Source organism: Pteropus medius, unplaced genomic scaffold (genome assembly GCF_902729225.1).
Source record: "Pteropus medius unplaced genomic scaffold, Ma_sr-lr_union100, whole genome shotgun sequence".
NCBI lineage: Eukaryota > Metazoa > Chordata > Mammalia > Chiroptera > Pteropodidae > Pteropus > Pteropus medius.
This window is the reverse complement of record NW_024351730.1, coordinates 495,036-516,803: the sequence shown is the minus strand read 5'-3', so window position 1 is coordinate 516,803 and position 21,768 is coordinate 495,036. Positions and strand designations below refer to the sequence as shown.

At 34.2% G+C, this 21,768-nt stretch overlaps 1 protein-coding gene and 1 pseudogene across 13 annotated transcripts in view; one reads left to right on the top strand and one right to left on the bottom strand.

Moving 5' to 3' along the window:
* N4BP2 (NEDD4 binding protein 2) overlaps positions 1-21,768 on the bottom strand; it is a 106,776-nt gene that overhangs the window by 68,857 nt on the left and 16,151 nt on the right. For 8 of the 13 annotated variants that reach the window (XM_039845000.1, XM_039844999.1, XM_039845001.1 and 5 more), the window contains exons 2-3: positions 5,520-6,651; positions 3,022-3,146 (exon numbers count right to left, since the gene is read on the bottom strand). In XM_039845000.1, coding sequence (XP_039700934.1) covers positions 3,022-3,146; positions 5,520-6,640 — 1,246 coding nt within the window. In that variant the 5' untranslated portion in view covers positions 6,641-6,651. Of the gene's footprint in view, positions 1-3,021; positions 3,147-5,519; positions 6,652-8,320; positions 8,414-10,477; positions 10,821-21,768 lie in introns of those variants that run through there. The other 5 variants (XM_039845003.1, XM_039845005.1, XM_039845008.1 and 2 more) reach the window with 4 other exon arrangements.
* Positions 19,301-19,416, top strand: LOC120588641 (uncharacterized; annotated as a pseudogene).

The following is a 21,768-nucleotide window of genomic DNA, read 5'->3' as shown; positions in this document are numbered from 1 at the left end:
TGTAATCAGAAAATTAATAAAAATTATATGATCTAAATTTTATGTGTTATATGTATAAACAGCATAATGAAAACAAAAAGCTATCACTAAAAACAGTATCATAAAAGTAATATGGTATCCTAGATGAGATTCTGGAACAGAAAAGGACTTTTGTAGAAAAACTAAAGGCCAAAGTTATATAAGTCCAAGTCTGGAATTTATTTTATAGTAATGTACCTGTGATATTGTGATGTATAACAGAAATGCATATTTGGTCTTCATCCTGTTTCTGGCAGAGCTCCTAAAATCTTTGGAATTTCCTAAGTGATGAGAGCTTAAAGATGCTTCTTATTTAATAAAGTGACTTATGGACCACCTAAGGATGGGGGCTGGTTTCCAGTATAACCTGGTGATTAGAGGGTTGGAACTTCCAGTCTCTGTAATAAAGCCTCCATAAAAACCCAAAAGAAGAGGGTTCAGAGAACTTCCAGGTTGGTGAACACATGGAGGTGCTCGGTGAGTAGCGTGCCTAGACTCAAGGCCATGGAAAATCCATACCTTTCCCTACACCTTGTCTAGTACATATCCATCTGGTTGTTCCTGAATTATATCCTTGTATAATAAACTAGTAATCTTGTAATTAAACAGGATTTCCTGAGTTGTGTGAGACACTCCAGCAAATTAATCGAACCCAAGGAGGGGATCTTTGGAAACTCCAATTTGTAGCCATGGGTCAGAAGCACAGGTAACAACCTGGGCTTGTGACTGGTGTTTAAAGGGTAGTCTTGTGGGACTGAGCCCCTTTACCTGTGAAATCTGATTCTATCTCTAAGTAGATAGTGTCAGAATTCTCCAAAACTTCATGTTGGTTTGAGGAAGCCTCCACACACACACTGGAATAGGGTCCAGGAACCCTTTCCAGTACCAATATTAATTTCTCAGTCTTGACAAATATACTGTGGTTATATAAGATGTTAATATTAGGGGAAAATGGGTGAGAAGTATACAGGAACTCTATACTGCTTTTGCGATCCTTCCAGAAATCTTAAATTATTCCAAAACAAAGTTAAAAAACAAAAAAATATATAAACACCAAAAAAAAAAAAGTAATGATTAAAATAAAGAAAACATTAATATATACTGTTGTGCAAGAGGTTTTCTTCTAAAAATACATTTTTCCCAAGAAATTAAACCATTCAGGAAATTAATAATGAACCACAAAAATTAAGCCTTACAAGGAAATTATTTGATTTAAAAGTTCTGTATATTCTCTTACAAATATAATAAATGTGTCTCAAAAAATAAGACAAACTATCCAATTTTAAAATGGCAAAAGACTAACAGACAGCTTTCTAAAGATAAACAAACAGCCAATAAGCACACAAAAAGATTCCCAATATTATTAGCCATAAAGAAAATGAAAATCAAAACCACAATGCGTTACCATTTCACAACCACCAGGAGAGCTATAACCAAAAAGACAAAATAATAACGAGTGTTACTGAGACTGTGGAGAAGTTGGAATCCTCACAAACGACTACTAGGAATATAAAATTGTGCAGCTGCTTTCGAGAATAGCTTCACAGTTCCAAAAAATGTTAGACATTGACATGTATGTTCACACATTATTCATAATTGCCAAAAGGTGAACAACTCAAATGTTTGTCAACTAATGAATAAATAAATAAAATGTGGTCTATCCATATAATGGAATATTGTTCAGCCATAGGAATGAAGTACTGATATAGGCTACAACACAGATGAACCTTGAAAATATTATGCTAAGTGAAAGAAACCATTCACAAAAGACCGCGTATTATATGATTCCATTTATACGAAAGGTCCAGTATAGGCAAACCTATAGAGATAAAAGATTAGTGGTTGCCTAAGGCTAGGAGAGGTTGAAGAGAAATGAGAAGTGGCTGTTAATACACTTCAGGATCCTTTTAAGGTGATAAAAATGTTCCAAAATTGTGGTGATGGTTATACAATTCTGAGTATGCTAAAACTGTGTGAATTATATCTCAACAAAACTGTTTTACAAAGAGTTCTGCCTATTAATTTAATATTATTATTGCTGTGGTTATTGATATAATAAGGCATGTTGAACCATTGCTAAGCATTTTTCATTGTCATTTAACCTTAACAACAATCCTGGGGGTTAAGTATTCTGTCCTTGCACAGATGAAGACACTGGGCTTGGAGAATATAAATAACTTGTGATCTGCACAGCTAGTAAATGGCAAATCCAAGATTGCTCTTTACTACATCATACCATTTCCTATACTATTTTCACATTCCTGAGTTATCATTTTAATATTTTGTTCAAGAAAAAATACAGAAAAATTTTAAATTTCAATTTAAAAAATATCTGAAGATAGCAAACTGAAGAATCACTTTCACAGTGCATTTATGATAAGGCTAAGTAAAATACTGTCTGTATATCTTAATATGAATTCCCCACATGAAATCTAAATTATTCATATAACCAAACATTTCATGATAAAACCATCTTCAATGAATAGTTACACTAATAAAGAAACTAATGTTTTAACCCATGACCTCCCTGTTCAGTTTGAGGAGAGCCATTTTTACTCTTTACACTATCCTCTATAAAAATTACACCAGCCTAAGGAAGACTAGTAGTTAATAATGCAAATTCCATTTTAGGAAATAGGAACCAGTGCAAACCAGACAACTGTACCCATGTTGAGCTATTCTGAGACCCAAGTAGAAAATCTGATTTACTTCTGACAAGATCTCCATTGATTAAATAAAACTTAAATGTGCCATGCACTGTTCTAAGCATTTTAAAAAATTAACTAGTTTAATCCTCATAACAGTTCTGAGATAACACTACTTCTTTTACCTCTTATTATGTAACATGAGATGTTATAGTTATAATTTTATATATTATATAGTTAGAATATAAAGTTAATTATAAGTTTTTAAAAGCTATATGTCTCTCAAAATACAAATACCAAGAGAATATTTTCTCTATAGAACTCTTAATATTATCCAGATTCTGATATCTATTCTTACCACGATTCTGGTTCCATTCATGTGCTTCTCCTAAGTACTTTACATCGAACTGGTACTGTCCATTTATATAAAAATAATCATCAGTACTAAGAATGACTCCACTCGGATTATCTTCTTGCAAGGTCCTGTGAATGATAAATGGAATTTTTTCATTAATTTTTCCTCTTAATTCTCTCTTCTTATTTTCACAAGGTTATAATCCAAGTAAAAAAACTGAAAGCATGAGAATATTGTAATATTCAAACAAATCATTTTGGAAATTCTCTTGAGCAGAAGTTTGCGTCCCAAGAAAACTTTGCTGTACGTAAATTATTTCAGAAACTTTTTTTAATGTTATAAAGTCTTTTCTCATTAACTATAAAGGTTTGAAGATTAACAAATTTTTAATTATCAAGAAAACCTGTTAACTAAAAATGCTTCAGAATCTTACCAGTCACAGGTATCCCCCCTAATCTGGTCACTTGATACACACAAATCTACTTCACCTTCAAAGTGCTAAATCACTTCAAGGTAGTCGAGTACCTTAAAATTTAACAGATCTTCAAAAGTAGATGAAGCTCTTTGTTATGTTGCTATAAATTTAGTGAGTATGCCAAAAACATCTAAAAATATAATCTTAATACACTATTAATCTTAAATTATGCAAAGTTGAGATAGTTATGTGGCAGTTTTTTGGATATCTCTTCTGATTTTGGAATTTATCTTCTACATAATTGATATACATGCAAAACTAAACAAACAGAATCCACAGAAACATAACAATACTATCATTCTTGACCATTTATAAAATATCACTATCCTCTCCTCCTAAAATGTGTAAATATATCTAAAGCTAAAATGTTTTAAATTTAATTTTTATTAATCTACTAAGTGCCAGACACTGTTTTAAGCACTGAACACACATCAATAAACAAAAAAGATAAAAATTCTTGCACTTATGGAACTTATATTCTGGTAAATAATCACCTAATCTCAACCCCTCTGAGACTCTTACATTTATCCTCTTTTATCTCTTAAGTTTTCTCTTCTCTGACACTTCCTCTTTTCCCCTTGAACATGTATATATCTCAGCTATCTTTAAAATTTTTCACACATTAAGTACCCCTTTCAACTATTACCCAACTTCTCTCTTTCCCTTAACTGCTTTATTATCGATGCTTCTTTAACCCTTTGTCCTCTACCTTCACAGTGAAACAAAATTGCTTTTAGGATATCTATTCATGATCTTCTTTCCGATAAATCCAAAAGCCTTTTTTAGCCCTCATTTTCCTTGGGTTTGCACACTAGTTTACTACTGTAGGACCATTCTCTGGGAAAGCTCAGCTTCTATGTCTCTGGAGTTTCCAGTTATTTCTCTCTATTCATTCAAAAAATATTAGTAAGTTTCTACTTTGTAACAAGCACTTCTTTCTCTTTCCATTTTCTATCTGTAGCTATCTACAGCTCCAAGGCCCCTGAAATCTAGTTCTTCAAACCTTTTTCACAGTTTGATTATCTTTTGAGGTACCACCTTTCTTTCCAATCTCAGTCACAAAATGTAATATTATGACTGCAATATCCATATTAAGTTAAAATGTTTTATTACGTTGTTATTAAATCAGTGAGAAAGAAAACTATAATGTGTCTACAGAAGAATATGTTTATAAGCATTTAAGCAGAATATGTGGAAATTTACTGGCAGATAAATCGGGATAACAAAAGTGTATCAAAAATCAACTGAAAATGATCTCATCAAGGACATTCTCAAGTATATATAATAGAAAAAGGCAAAGGAGTTAAAATTTGGAATAAAAAAAGAACTGACAAATAAAATATATTAAATATAAATCTTCTGGAAGTTAAGGCTAAAGGGATGAGAGACACTTTGAAAACAAAGCAACTGTATATAACAAAGCTGCCTTTAACCCTGACTCCGGTCTATGAAACCAAGGCATCCACAACCTACCTTAACTATAAAAGGGACAAAGATGGATACATGAGATAAAATAATTAAGGGTACTATATTTTGCAACAAATAAATCACTGAAAATTTGAAGTTCTTTAACTACCAGTGACTCATCCTATGCTCTCTTCCTACAAAAGCATTAACAACATGCTACAATCCCAAATTTCCAACTACCACTAGAATTCTTGTATTTAAGACTTCCTTGAATTTCAAACTATGGCTCTCTAGTTCAATAATGAAAGATGAACTCATCTTTCCCCAATTCAAATTAGTTTTCTTTCACATAAAGCTATTTTTGTTGATTTTGTGACCTCACAATCTTGGAATCATCTTTAATCTTTTCTTCTATTCTGCCTCTCAAAATAATAACCTAAGATAAAGAATTCAATAAAAACTTCTGATGAAAACGATAAAATTAGCCACAAAGTCAGAAAAAAAATCACTTTATGGGTTACTGAATATCTCTATTAAGAAAAGCACATATTCATACTCTCTGCTATAAATGTTCAGGTTCATGCATTACGCTTTTTAAAAATTCAATTAAACCTCATACCTTGCCAAAAAAGATTTTCCTGATCCTGGAAGCCCTCTGAGAAGAATAAGAACTAGTCCAACATAAGACGATGTCTTCTTTCTTACAACCTGAGAAACTGGAGTTTCTTGTATTTGATAAGCACTTTTTCCCTCTTTACTTCTCCATACCTTTGTTGGGGAAGTGTGAGAAATAACTGGGGGTGGAAATGTATAGTTGACAGGTCTCCAGTGTGCAGCTGTGGTTACAACAGGAGCTACAAAGCCATGGTTTCCTTGAAAGAGGTCAAAAGCAGGAATCATTGGATTCCACATTGGTGGAGGAGGAGGAGGCAGCAGAAGAGGGAGAGGGGTAAGCACTGGGCAGTAATTCACATCCTTCTCCTTTGGTGGCAGTTCACTATGATTGTGTGCCTTGAAATTGAATTCTTCAGAAGGTACAAACACATCAGGGATAGAGGTAGATTTCTGATCCCCACCTATACCCAGTAAACCAAGTCCTGGATTTTGCACATTTAAAGGAGCCTGAGGTTCATTGGCATCCAAATCTACAGGGGTTTCAGAGAACTGAGCCTCAACACACTCAGATTCTAAAAGCTCATTCTCTCTTTGATTGAGATTGTTACAATCTACCATAGTGTCATTTACTGCACTTAAAGAATTACTGAGAAGAGAATCTTCCAATGTGTTATATTTTATAACACTTTTGGACTCGTTCGAAGCTGAATGTGAAGTTAAGGGGTTTGAACTTAAAAGAGAGGCAGAATTCTCTAAATTTTCACTGTTCAAATCCATATTTTGTGTACACAGAACAGGAGTCATACTACTTGAATCTGAATTTATAAATGCACTCAGGTCACCAAAACTATTAACATTTTGCAAAGGCAAACATGAGTATACTTGGTCATCAGGAGAAGAGTTCAATTTCTCAAAAGCATTCTGTATTAAGGAATCCAAGTCCTCAGTTAGTTGCACGTCCAAAAATGAATCCATTTTGGAATCTTCACTCTCTTCTTCGGGAGGACACTTGTCCATTATTTCATGTCTTGCTGCACTTACTTGGTTCTCAGAAGCAATGGAGCTTTTTGAAGATGATTGTTCTATCTTGGTATCTGTGGCAGATAATTCTAATAGACAATCCATGGCATTTTCAACTGTACAACAACAGGAACAACAACAATAAAATATATATACATGAATTGAAAATAGTAAAACATAACTTGATTAAAATATACATATAATTATATTGGATTTTTCCAATGAATGGAACATAGAGAAATTTTAAAATATTCAGATTTTTAAATTAACATTTTACTAATATATCAGTCTGTATTAGTGAAAAGATATGAAAGACAGAGACATGAAATGCTGTTACTTACAAACGGTAACAAACTAAGCTAATAAACTGTCATGAAATAGACATTTTCTGAGGAATTTACTGAGTAAATGTAAAATTATCTGTAATTGTATCTACCAGGGCTATTTCTAAAGATCCTAAAACCACTTAGCCACTGCACGTCCTTTTAAATATAAAGAATTTGAAGTACTCTTCTATTAAACCTAATTTGTTTATGTGGTCCATGCTATGAATTTCACTTAATTAAAAAAATGTGTGAACAGGAACTACATATCAGACATACTTTGTACAAAAATGAATAAGACATTCTTTTACCACACTTAAATGGTTTTTGCAGATTAATAAATACAAATTGCCAGTTATAAAATAGTCACAGGGTGCTCACTTTGGCAGTGCATACACTAAAGAGAGCCACAGGGATGTAAAGTATGGCACAGAATATAGTCAATAATATTGTAATAACTATTTATGGTGCCAGATGGGTAGTAGACTTATCAGAGTGATCACTTTGTAAAGTATATAAATGTCTCATCACTATGGTGTACATCTGAAACTAATATAATATTGTATGTCAACTGTAATTGAAAAATAATTTTTAATTAAAAAATTTTAATTATAAAGGATTTTTGCAGTCAAATAGAGGCAATTAGAGACAATTACATTATAATATAATACAAATTAAATAATTTACACTTTTAATAACATACAAATGCCAAAACAGTCTTATAGGAGAATAAGAAAAGATTTCACATAAGGTAATATGTGAACTAGTACTTGAAGATTAAAAAGAAACTTGTCAGACAGAGTGGAAAGGCAAAGCCGGACTTGAAAACACAAAGCATGTTTAAGGTATTAAGAGAAGTTAGTTGGAGTGTGGGCACACAGCAGTATGATGGAAGATGAAAGAAGATAAAACTGGAATGGGAGATCAGGTGAAATTTGGAAGAGTCCTGTACATCATGGTAAGAAATATCAATTTTATTTTCTAAGGGAACTTGAAAGGAATCTACCTGTCACAGCATTTGAACTAGAAGCTTTATATGCATCACCTCACTGAATCCTCAAATGATACTATGAGGTATAGCATTCCTAGCAAATAGATAAAGAAAATGAAGTTCAAAAAGTACATTAACTTGGCCCAAGTCACACAGATAAGTGACAGGCCCAGGACTGTTATTTCTGACTCCAATTTTGAGTTCTTTCTGTTATAACACAAATACGGAGACATTAAAATTGTTAAGCATTTAAAATTTGGGGCTTTTTTATTTTTGTGTTTTGTCTTATTTTCTTTCAAGGAAGATAAATACAGAAACAACACAGCACAGTAGGTAACATCTCATCTGGAGTCAGAACACAGGCATTTAAATCCCTGCTTGCTAGCTATGACACTTTGAACAAGTTACTTTACTTAACTTTCTAAGCCTTGATTTTCTCATTTGGAATATGGGGATAATAAAAGTACCTACCTCATAGGGTTGTTGTGAGGATTAAATGAGATAATCCATGAAAAAGTGCTGTGCACAAGGACTGGCACCTTGTAAGCACCCAATTAATGTTTCCTTAAGAAGAAAAACAAAGATGGATTGGAGGGGGCAAGCCTGACAGAGACCAGTTAGAAAATTATAGCAATCTACAAAAGCTAGAAGCCCTAAACATAGGGAAAAAAGATGGGGGGAAAAAAGCAAATACAAGACATATTTCAATGAAAAAAATATATACATGATAGAAAAACCACCAAAGAAAAGGTCGACAAAAAAAATTAATAAGTATAAATTGAAAAACAGTATTAAGTTAACACAAGTAAGATCAAGATATAGATCACACAAAAGTCCTTACAAAGATTGTTGGAAAAAACTTAAAACGTTACAAAACAACAAAAACAAGAATAATTCACATAAGAACACAAGAATTAGTGAACACTTATATACCAAAAAAAGTTCAACATCCCTCTTAAAAAAATGCAAATTAATAAAAGGCTTAATTTTATTCCTATTAAAATCTTAAAATAATATTACACAAGGCTGAAAAGGTTGTGGTGAAACCACTGTATTTATACAGTGCTGATAGTATTACAAATTGGCACACCTTCTTTCTTGGTAGGCAATTTAGCACTTTTTCCAAGACCTGAAACTGTCCCTACCCATGACATAAAAAATAAAACTGTGGAAGTGAAAAATTGAAAAGTAAAAGGCTATTTGTACCAAAATGTTCTCTAAAATATTATTCATGAAAAACTTAGATATAATTAATAACTTAAGAGTACATCTCAGTGGAATATTAGACAGCTATTAAAAATAAATATAAAGATTACAACAACACTGAAAATATGCTTAAGTTTATAAAGCAGAATACACAATTTCAATGCGACTATTCATACTACTCAAAACATCAGTATTTATGAACTAGATGTAGCAAAGATGCTAGAAAAAAGAAGCATATTTTTTGTTAAGATTGAGGGTATTATATTTATCTTATAACTCCCTCACTGCTATGTTAGTATATGTGCAACAAGTAAATTTTAAAGATATCAAAATTAGAAAATAAATATCGAAGTCACACATAAAATTCTACACACCATCATTTCTGAGCACCATGTGGACTGCTAAAAACTGGTTTTCTGCATGCATATGAAACAGGATAGCTTAGATATGTTCACATCGCAAACCATTTAATGAATAAAAAATGGAAGTTTATCATGTATTACCGAAACTTCCCAAATCTAGAATAATTTTATCTTCTACTAATCATAGCCAATATCAATACTAAGCATCAACAGTTAATTTATTCATCTAGTCAACTTTGATCATTTCCCCTCTGCAAACATATTTATTAGAAGTCATTAATAATTTACTATATTGAAGACTATCAACACACACACACACACACACACACATAATCTTAACCAAATAAGTAATATGAAGTACATACTATTTTCTCACTAACCTATAAGAAAACTGAGACCCATAGAGGCTAAGCGGCAGAACTAGAAATTCAAACCAGGTTTCTAGCCTCAACTCTTACCAGCCCTCATTCCCACAATTATAATTACCTTTTCACTCAATATATATTTACTGAGGTCCTGCTATGAGTCATTTGCTATTTTAGGAGTTGGGGACACAGCAGTTAAAACAGTTTTTAAAATGTCTTTACGCAGCTTACATTCTAGGACAGCAGTTCTCAACTAGGAATGATTTTGACACCCAGGGAACATACAACAATACGTGGAGGCATTTTTAATTGTCACAACTGGGATTGGTGGGGAGGTGCAACTGGCATCTAGTGGGTACAAGCCAGGGATGCTGCTGAATATCCTACAATGCACAGTACTGCCACTCATAGTGCCAACCTATTCTAAAAGGAAGGTAAAAAATAAATAAAACATAGGGTATGATATCTATAGATGCATCATACATCAAGAACTGTACATTTCTTGAAAGTAGAAACTATGCTTTATTCTTCTTCATATCCCTCATACCAAACATAGAACCTTTCCCACAGCAGATGCTCAATAAGTGATGAACAAAATAGAAATAAAGCAGTCATTTTTCTATATTACTACTGGTCAAAGCATAATACAAGAAACCTTATAAGATGCAAAGGGTTCAGACTAAACTTTTTCTCACCTTTGAAATCACATTCAGAAAGCATCAAATATACTACATCGGGATCCAGATCAGAAAACATCTCTGAGATACTGGTGAAGAGTTCTTCCTGATCAACTTTTCTCTCACATATGGAAGGAAGAGTAGTAGTTGGTTCCTCATGACTAGCAACACTGGATACAACAACTTCCTTAGAGTTTGCAGTCTTCCGAAAAGGATTTCCCCCAAGATTTTTCCTTCTCCTTGGCATCCTGACTTCCAAAACTAAAATGTTTTCCTTTTCTTATTCAAGATGTTTAATTTTTAAGTCATACCTCAAAGAAAACAGGGTTAAATATCTTGCACAATCCAGCAGTAATAGGACCTAAAATAGAAAGCAAGTAGAAACACTCAGACTATACAGTTATATTTCCATTTCTAAAATCGGAATATTTTTATAACTCTAAGGAAGTACCATCAACTCTGGCAGCAAAGCCAAAAAAAGTCAAATAATTTCTCCCTCTCCAAAATATTAAAATTTTGCCAAGACAGAACATGTTAAAAATTAAGATATTAACAAATGTAACATTTTCAGAACAGTGAGTACACTGTTTTAGTACCATTATTTCAAGAAAAACCATAAAACAGTACTGAACACCCATACTTGGATGTCTAATATGTATCACAAACTTAACATGTCCAAAACTGTGCTCCAAATCATCTTCAAACCTGCTCTTTCCAGTTTTTCCCACCTCAATTAATGCAACTATATCCTTCCCACTGCTCAAGGCAAAATTCTTGGACTAATTCTTGACTCCTATCACCCCACATTCAATCAATAAACCAACTTTGCCAGTACAACCCTTAAACTGTATCCAGAATATGATCATCCCTCATTATCTCCAGTGCTACCACAGCCTCTTACTGGGATTATTGTAATAGTCTCCTATCGAATCTTCCTGTTTCCACCCTTGCCCCTTCAGCCTATTTAGCACAGCAATCAGAGTGGCTTAAACTTGTAGGTCGGATCATACCTCTCTCTGCTAAACTATCCACTAGCTTCCCAATTCATTCAGGATAAAAACCAAAGTCCTTAAAATGGCCTATAACCCAGACATTGGTTACTTCACCGCTGTCATCCCTAATCCTCTTTTCATTACTCACATTGCTCCAGCCACACTTTGCCTCCTTGCTCTTCTTCAAATACACCAGCCATGCTCCCACCTGGGAACCTTTACATCTTGGTTCCCTCTACCTGAACTACTATTCTCCCAGGTATTATTTCCTCACCACATTTCTACCACTGCTCCAATGTTACCTTCTCAAGAAGTTAGTCCCCCAATACCACTTATCCATCTTCCTGTACTTGAATTTTCTCCATGAAACTTATCATCTTCTAACATAGTATATGTTTTATGTACTTGTTTTACTTATATATTGTGTTTATTACCCATATTCCAGTAAAGTGTAAGCCCGACAAGGGCAGGTGCTCATCTATTTGCTTTCTCTGCTTGTCTAATAAACATTTCAAACTTAATATATCCAAAACTGAATGTCTGATATTTCCCCTAAAATCTGCTCTAACCATTTGGTTGGCTATCATCACCTGTATTCTTGTCTCCTAAATGGTCTTCCTGCTTCTAACCCTTGACCCTTACAGTTTATTTTCAACAAACTGGCCAGAATGATTTTCATAGAACATAGGTCAGAATGAATCAGGGTCTGCTCTAAAACCTCAAGTGGTTCTCTATTTCACTCAGAGTAAAAATTAACATTCTTACAATGGCCCACCTTTCTGCTAGCCTTTGATGTACTCTTCCTCAAGGTATTTGCATGGCTCTCTCCTTCGAATCTTTGTTCAAGTATCACATTCAATGATTTCTTCCTTGATTAACCAATTTAAAGTCACATCTCCCACTCCCTCTGCCCCACTCTCTCTTTCCTACTAACTACCCATTGCCCTTAGTACTTTCTAACGTACAATAAAATTTACCCTTTAGTTAAATTTATTGTGCCATAGCTCTCTCCATCCTCCAGAACTAGTTATTATGGCAGCCACATGTGCCTATTTAAATTTAAATTTAAAATTACATTTTTATATGTTAACACCAGACAAAGTAGAATTTAGAGCAAAGAAAATTACCGGAGAAGCACATTATATAATCATAAAAGATCAGTCCAACAAGAAGACATAGCAACCCTAAATGTGCATGCACCAAACAGAGCCACTAAATGAGTGAAGTAAAAACCGAAAGACTTGGAAGGAAATATAGACAAATCCACAATTATAGTTAGAGACTTCAATACCCCTCTCTCAACAATTTTGTAAAAATAACTAGACAGAAGATCAGCAAGGATACAGAACTCTGTAACACCATCAATTAAAGATCTAATCAACATTTATGGGACATTCTATCCAATAACAGCAATATACATATGTTCTTTTCAAGTATCCACAGATGATATAACTAGATAGTCCATATACTAGGCTATAAAACAAACCTCAACAAATTTAAAAGAACAGAAATCATACAAAGTATGTTCTCTGACCATAATGGAATCAAACTAGAAATCAATAACAGAAAGATAACAGGAAAATCTCCAAACACTTGAAACCTAAGTAGTATACTAAATAATCCACGGTTCAAACATGAAGTCCTAAGGAAGATCAAAAAATACACTGAAATAAATGAAAATGAAAATACACCATATCCAAATTTGTAGGATATGCAGCAATGACAGAAATTTATAGCACTAAATGCATCCATTATTAAAGAGGAAAAGTCTCAAATCAATAAACTAAGCCCCCTGCCACAAGAACCTAGAAAAAGACTAAAATAAACCCAAATACAGTAGAAGGGAATAATAAAAATAAGAGCAAAAATAAATGAATATTAAAACAGAAAAATAGAAATATCAATGAAATAAACTGATGGTTCTTTGAAAAGATCAATAAAACTGACAAACCTCTAGGCGAAACTGACAGAAAAAAAAGACAACACAAATTACCAATATCAGGAATGAAACAAGGAATATTACTTCATACCCTGCAGGCATCTAAAGACTGATAAAGGAATTTTATGAACAATTGTACACATGCATGTTTGACAACTTAAATGGACTGATATCTCAAAAACCACAAACTACTACACCTCATACAATAGATAAGTGCCTTATGATTTTTAATGAAATTTACTTCACAATTTTAAAACTCCCAAAATAGAAATTCCAGACCCAAACGGTTTCAATGGAGAATTCTACCAAACATTTTTAAGGAAAATTAACACCAACTCTATATAATCTCATCCAAAAATAGAAGCAAAGAAAACATTTTCCAATTAATTTTATGAAGCTAATATTAGTATCCTGATACCAAAACAAAGCCAGAATGAACCTATAAATCAATATCTTTTACGTATACAGATGTAAAAATCCTTAACAAAATATTATAAAATAGAATTCGGCAATACATTAAAAAAAGTTTTCCAGGGATTTATTAAGGTTTATTCCAGGGATGCAAGGCTGGTTCACTATTTTAAAACATCAATGTAATCCACCATATGAATAGGTTAAAGAAGAAAAATCACAATCATATCATTAAAGGAAGAAAAAATCATCTGACAAAATTCAACACACACTCATGACAGAAACTACCAGAAAAATAGGAATAGAGAACTTCCTCAATGATTATGAGCATCTACAAAAACCCTACAGCTAACATTATACTTAATGGAGAAATACTAAATGCTTTTGTCTTAAGACTGAAAATAAAGCAAGGATGTCCACCCTCACCACTCTTATTCAACGTAATGCTAGAGGAATTCTAACCTATGAAGGCAAGAAAAGGAAATAAAAGGCATACAGATCAGAATGGAAGAAATAAAACTGTCCCTACTTGCAGATGAACCCAACAAATAAATGAGTTCAGCAAAGTGCAGAATATAGGCATACCTCTGAGAAATTGCAGAGTCGTTTCCAGACACTGCAATAAAGTGAATATCACAATAAAGCAAGTCACACAAATTTTTTGGTTTCCCAGTGTATTTACAAGTTATATACCACAGTCTGTTAAATGTGCAATAGCATGTCTAAAAAAATGTACATACCTTAATTTAAAAATACTTTATTGCTAAAAAATGCTAAACATCATCTGAACCTTCAGAGAGTCATAACCTTTTTGCTGGTGGAGGGTCTTGCCTCAATTTGACGGCTGCTGACTGATCGAAGTGGTGGTTGCTGAAAGCTGAGGTGGCTGTGGCAATTTCTTAAGACAACAATGAAGTCTGCTGCATCAATTGACTCTTCTTTTCACAAATGATTTCTCTATGGCATGTGATGCTATCTGATAAAATTTTACCCACAGTAAAACTTCTTTCAAAATTAAGAGTCCATCTTCCCAAACCCTACTGCAGCTTTATCACCTAAGTTTATGTAATATTCTAAATCCTTTGTTGTTATTTCAACAATTTCCACAGCATCTTCACAAAGAATAGTTTCCATCTCAACAAACAACTTTCTTTGCTTATCCATATGAAACAACTTCTCATCCATTAAAGTTTTATGATGAGATTGTAGTAATTCAGTCACATCTTCAGGCTCCACTTGTAATTCTAGTTCTCTTGCCATATCCACATCTGCAGTTACTTCTTCCACTGAAGTCTTAAACCCCTCAAAGTTTTACCCATGAGGGTAAAATCAACTTCTCCTAAATTCCTGTTACTATTAATGTTTTGACATCTTCTCATAAATCACAACTGTTTCTAATGGCATCTAAGAATGGTGAATCTTTTCCAAAAGGTTTTCAATTCACTTTGACCAGATCCATCCGAAGACTCTATCTATGGCAGCTATACCCTTACAAAATGTATTTCTTAAACAATAATTCTTAAAAGTAAAATTACTTCTTGATTCCTAGGCTGCAGAGTGGATGTTGTGTTAGCAGTCATGAAAACTTTAATCTTGTTGTACATCGCCATCAGAGTTCCCAGGTGACCAGGTGCATTGTCAATAAGCAGTGATATTTTGAATCTTTTTTTCTGAGCAACAGGTCTTGATAGTGGGCTTAAAATATTCAGAAACCCATGTTGTAAACATATGTGCTGTCATCAGGCTTTGTTGTTCCATTTATAAAGCACAGGCAGAGTAGATTCAGCATCATTCTTAAGGGCCTTAGGATTTTCAGAATGGTAAATGAGCACTGGATTCAACTTAAAGCCACCAGTTGCATTAGTCCCTAAAAACAGAGTCAGCCTGTCCTTTAAGAGCTTTGAAGCCAAGCACTGACTTCTTTCTAGTTAGTAGGAAATGGAGAATGGAGCAGAAGGAGTGGGGGATATGATTTTAAATTGTTTAATCAAGGAAGAAATCACTGAAAAGTCCTAGATGACATCTTCTTCCAAAATAAGTTGGTTTGTTCTACATTAAAAATCTGTTGTTTACTGTTGCCGCCTTCATTAACTATCTTAGCTAGATCTTCTGGGTAACTTGCTACATCTTCTACATCAGTACCTGCTGCATCACCTTGTACTTTTTTATGTTACAGAGACAGCTTCTTACTTTGATCCTCATAAACCAACCTCTAACTTTTCCTCACCTCTCTCAGCCTACACAGAATTGAAGAGTTAGGGCCTTGCTCTGTAACAGGCTGTGGCATAGTGTGGCATAGTGCTGGTTCTATCCAGACCACTAAAATTTTCTTCATATTGGCAAGAAGGTTGTTTTGGTTTTTTTTATCATTCATGTGTTTACTGGAGTAGCACTTTTTACTTCTTTCAAGAACTTTTTCTTTGCATTCACAACTTGTCTAACAGTGTGGCACAATAGCTTTCAGCCTATTGTGGCTTTTAACATGCTTTCCTCACTAAGTTTAATCATTTCTAGCTTTAGATTTAAAGTAAGAGACGTAAGACTCTTTGTTTCACTTAAACACTTAAGAGTCCACTGTAGGATTACCAACTGGCCTAATTTCAATATTGTTGTGTCTCAGGAAATAGGGAAGCCCCAGGAAAAAAAGAGAGACAAGGGTTGGTGGAGCAGTCAGAATATGCATTACATTTATCAATTAAGTTTGCTGTCTTACTTTGGCACAGTCCACCAGGCCCCAAACAATTATAATAGTAACATCAAAGATCATTAATCACAGATTACCATGATTATAATAAAAAATTTGAAATATTGTGAGAATTACCAAAATGTGACAAAGAGACATAAAGTAAAGCAAATGCTGTTGGAAAAATGGCACCAATAAACTTGCTCAATGCAGAGTTGCCTCAAACCTTCAACTTATAAAAAACAGTATCTGCTAAGCCCAATAAAGCAAAGTGCAATAAAACAAGATAGGTCTGTATATGAGATAAACACAGAAAAGCATTGTATTTATATATTATACCAACTAAGGCATGGATACTATAATTAAAAATACAGTAACATTCACACTCAAAAAAATGAAATACTTAGGTTTAAATCTATCAAAATGTACGCAGGTCTTGTATGCTGAAACTATAAATATCGATGAAAAAAAAAAATCAAAGATCTAAACAAATGGAAAGACGTAGCATGTTCATGGACTGGGAGACTCAACATAGTACTAACAATGTCGATTCTCCCCAAATTGATATATAGCTTTAACACAATTTCTATCAAAACCCCAGCAAGATTTTTTATGGATATAGACAAGATCATTCTAAAATTAAAGAAAAGACAAAGGAACTAGGATACCTAAAACAATTTTGGAAGAATAGAGTGGGAGGAATCAGTTAACTCAATTTCAAGACTTATTATATAGCTACACTTATCAAGAATACGGAGGAAAGATAGCTTTTTGAACAAATAGTACTGGAGCAAGTAGACATCCATAGATAAAAAAAATAAACCTTGACTGCGGTATCACACTTAATAGAAAAAAATTAATTCAAGATGTATCACAGACGTAAATTAATAAAACTATAAAGCTTTTAGAAAAGAAAACAGGAGGAGGAGTTTGGAGAAACATGGAGGAGTGAGCGACATCCCCAGATCTCTTTCCTTGAAACAACAAGCTGAACATCTAAAACTCAACTTAAACACCCAAACTGCACACCAGCACATCTGGGCATGGGATCTGTGCATCGCGTTATCAAAGATCAGAACTCTGGGTATCGGGCGGTGGACAGGGAAAAATAAAGAAGCTGCCTCTCACAGCCGCCGGAGATCCCTGTAGGAGGAAGGGAGAAGGTGAGGTAAGTTCACGGAACAGTCTTGCCTGGGAGTGCTGTGGGCAGCGGCAGGGCCCAGTCATCAGGGCTAAAGGCAGAGAAATGGGGACCACAGAGAAGCGGGGATGGAAGAGAAACAACAGTTGATTTTTACCAGCTGCGGTTGTAAAACCAAGGCTCAGCCACAGCACCCAATCCCAACCCCCAACCCAGAAGGCCCCTCCCCTCTTACCTTCCAAGACCGAACACCACAGAGGTCCAGGGATTCTGAGCAAACACTACCAAAACTGTCACTAACACTGATAGGGGCTGAGACTGAGAGTAGTGAACGCGATTAAACATCTATAAGAAAAAAAAAAAGGCTTTATATAAAACAAAGCAGGGATCCAAGAGGCTTAGACGCCTCCTAATGGAAACCAAAAGAAAAGTGACTTCTCTGCAGCAGCCTAAGGAGAAACCTTTATATAATAAATCTTCTTTCTGGAAAAAAAAGCTGAATACATTTCCATTAATGCCCAGGCAGAGAAATAGTCCATTAAACACCATGAACAACCAAGGTGACAAGGCATCTCAGAAAGAAAGAGAAAAATCTCCAGAAAATAAGTTTACAGACATAGAAATATGCAACTTAAATGACAGAGAATTCAGGATGGTACTTTTGAAAAAGTGAGTTATGAAACGAGTCGTATCAACAATATCAGGAATTGAAAAACAACTGGATGAGCAGAGCAAGGAAACTGAAACCCTCAAGAAGAACAGAATAAATCTTCCGGAGATAAACACATTGCAAAAGTTGAAAATTGAAATAGCAAACTTGAGAAACAGAGTCAACCAAAAGGAAGAAAGGAACAGTGATATCAAAGGCAAAAATCTAGAAATAAATTAAAAGGAAGAAGAAAAACTGAAGAAGAAAAAAATTATGAAAGAGAAATACAAGAACTACCTGATACCATCAGGAGAGGAAACCTAACAATAATGGACATTATCAAAGGCAAGGAAAAGGAGCAGGGACTAGAAAGCATTTTCAGACAAATAGTGGACGAGAATTTCCCAAATCTAAGGAATGAGCTGGAACTTAGAATTCGAGAAGTCAACAGAACACCCAATTATCTCAACCCAAAAAGGCCTTCACCAACACACATTGAATTAAAATAATCAAAAATCAACAACAAAGACAGAATTCTCAAAGCAGCCAGGAGAAAAAAACAATAACTTATAAAGGTAAACACATTAGATTATCCTTGTACTTCTCAGGGCAAACCTTACAAGCCAGAAAGGAATGGAATAAAATATTCAAACTATTAAGTGAAAGGAACTACCAGCCTAGGATAATGTATCCAGCTAAGCTCTCCTTTAGATATTAAGGAGAAATTAAGACTTTTCCAGACATACTAAAATTGAGGGAATTCTCCACTACGAGGCCTGCATTACAGGAAATACTGAAAGGGGTCAGCTTACCTAAAACAAAATGACCAAAAAAAAAAACCAACATAATTAGAAATAAGGCTATCAGGCAAATAGAAGCAGAGGAGTGCAACCCTTACTAAGAATAGGGCATTATAAGTTTAAAATATAAGAAGAGACAACCGTGGTTCCATAGTGTAGCATTTAGCACGTCTGCTTTACACGCAGAAGGTCCTGGGTTCGTGCCCCAGAGGAGCTACGGTCCATGGTCTACGGCCATGCCACCTTGAACAAGCCCGATGTCTGATCTTGGAAACTAAGCAAGGTCAGGCCTGGTTAGCACTTGGATGGGAGACCACCAAGGAAGACCAGGTGCTGTAGACATACATAATAATAAATAAAATAAAATAAATAAAATAAAATAAATAATAAAATAAAATAAAATAATAAAATAAAATAAGAGAATTCCTATAGCAAGACAGTAATGAACGCTCAGCATACACTGGGACAAAATGAGACAACAATGACTGAAAAGGAGGAAGATTCAAAGATACAAATTCACAAAAGGGAATGGAGATAAGGCATTCATGTAAGGAAATGGGCGACTGTGTGTGTGTGTGTGTGTGTGTGTGTGTGTGTGTGTGTGTGTGTGTATATATAAAACTATTCCTTATATACATAATGGTAACCACACATCAAAGATTCAGAACCAAAGTATATAACATAAAACAAGAAGAACCAGAGTTAAAATCCACAAAAGCCAACCAAAATAAAGAAAACAGAACATAAGGACAAGGAAGCAATGGAAACACCGAGCCACCAGAATGCAAAAGATAAAACAGCTATAAGAAGATCACATATTCAATAATCACCCTAAATGTAAATGAACTGAACTCACCAATAAAAAAGGCAGAGAATTGCAGAATGGATCAGAAAACAACACTCAACCATATGCTGCCATTAGGAGACACATCTCAGCTCCAAAAACAAACATACACTCAAAGTGAAACGGCGTTAAATGGTATTTCAAGCAAATGGCATTGAGAGAAAAGTGGGAGTAGCGGTACTAACAGTGGACGAAATAGACTTCAAAATAAAAAAGGTAAAGATACTGAGGGACACTTCATAATGATAAAGGGAATCATACACCAAGAAGACATAACAATTATTAATATCTATGCTCCCAATCATGGAGCCCCAAAATATGTAAAGCAATTACTAACAGAACTAAAGGGAGAAACAGACCAAAACACTATCGCAGTGGGTGACCTAAATACCCCACTGTCGGATATGGACAGATCATCCGAACAGAAAATCAATAAGGAAATAACATCCTTAAATGATACATTAGACCAATTGGACATAATTGACATTTACAGAGCCTTCCGTCCCAAAAGAGCTGCTTATACATTCTCCTCTAGTGCACATAGAACATTCTCAAGAATCGACCACATACTGGGACACAGAGACAGCCTCAACAAATATAAGAGGGTTGAAATCATACCAACTATATTCTCTGATCATAAGGCTTTGAAACTAGAGATCAACTGCAAAATGAAAGCAGGAAGAACCAGAAATACATGGAGATTAAACAACATGCTACTGAAGAATAACTGGGTGAGGGAAGAAATAAAAAGAGAGATCAAGAGATACATAGAAATGAATGATAATTATAGTACAACATATCAAAACTTTTGGAACACAGCAAAAGCGGTCATAAGAGGAAAGTTCATATCATTACATGCCTATCTCCAAAAACAAGAAGGAGCCCAAATAAACAACCTAATGCTTCATCTTAAAAAACTAGAAAAGGAAGAACAAATGAAGCCTAAAGTCAGCAGGACAGAAATAATCAAAATTAGAGCAGGGATAAATGAAATTGAAAACACCAAAAACAATAGAAGAAATAAATGCAACAAAGAGCTGGTTCTTTGAGAAGGTTAATAACATTGACAAACCCCTGGCTAGACTCACTAAAGAAAAAAGAGGAGAGGCACAAACATAATCAGGGATAAGACAAGGGAAATTACGACTGATGTCACAGAAATACAAAGGATCATACAAGTATACTATGAATAAGTATATAACACCAAATTTAATAACCTAGAAGAAATGGACCAGTACTTAGAAAAATACAAGCTTCCTAGACTGAATCAAGAAGAACTGAAAAATCTAAACAGACCGATCAGCAGTATGGAAATTGAAACAATCATCAAAAACCTACCAAAAATTATAAAAGTCCTGGACCAGATGGCTTCACCAGTGAATTCTAACAAACATTCAAAGATTTAATACCTATTCTCTTCAAACTCTTCCAAAAAATCGAAGAGGAGGCAATATACTTCCCAACTCCTTTTATGAGGCCAATATCACCCTGATACTAAATCCTGGTAAAGATAACACAAAAAAAGAAAACAACAGACCAATATCTCACATGAACACAGATACAAAAATCCTAAATAAGATACTAGTGAACCGAATACAGCAACATATTAAAAGGATTATGCATCACGATCAAGTGGGCTTCATCCCAGGGGCACAGGGATGGTTCGACATATGCAAATCAATTAATGTGATACACCACATAAACAAATTAAAAAATAAAAATCATACGATTATATCAATAGATGCAGAAAAAGCCTTCGACAAGATGCAGCATCCATTTTTTATTAAAATACTTTAAAAAATAGGTATAGAAGTAAAGTACCTCAACATAATAAGGGCCATATATGACAA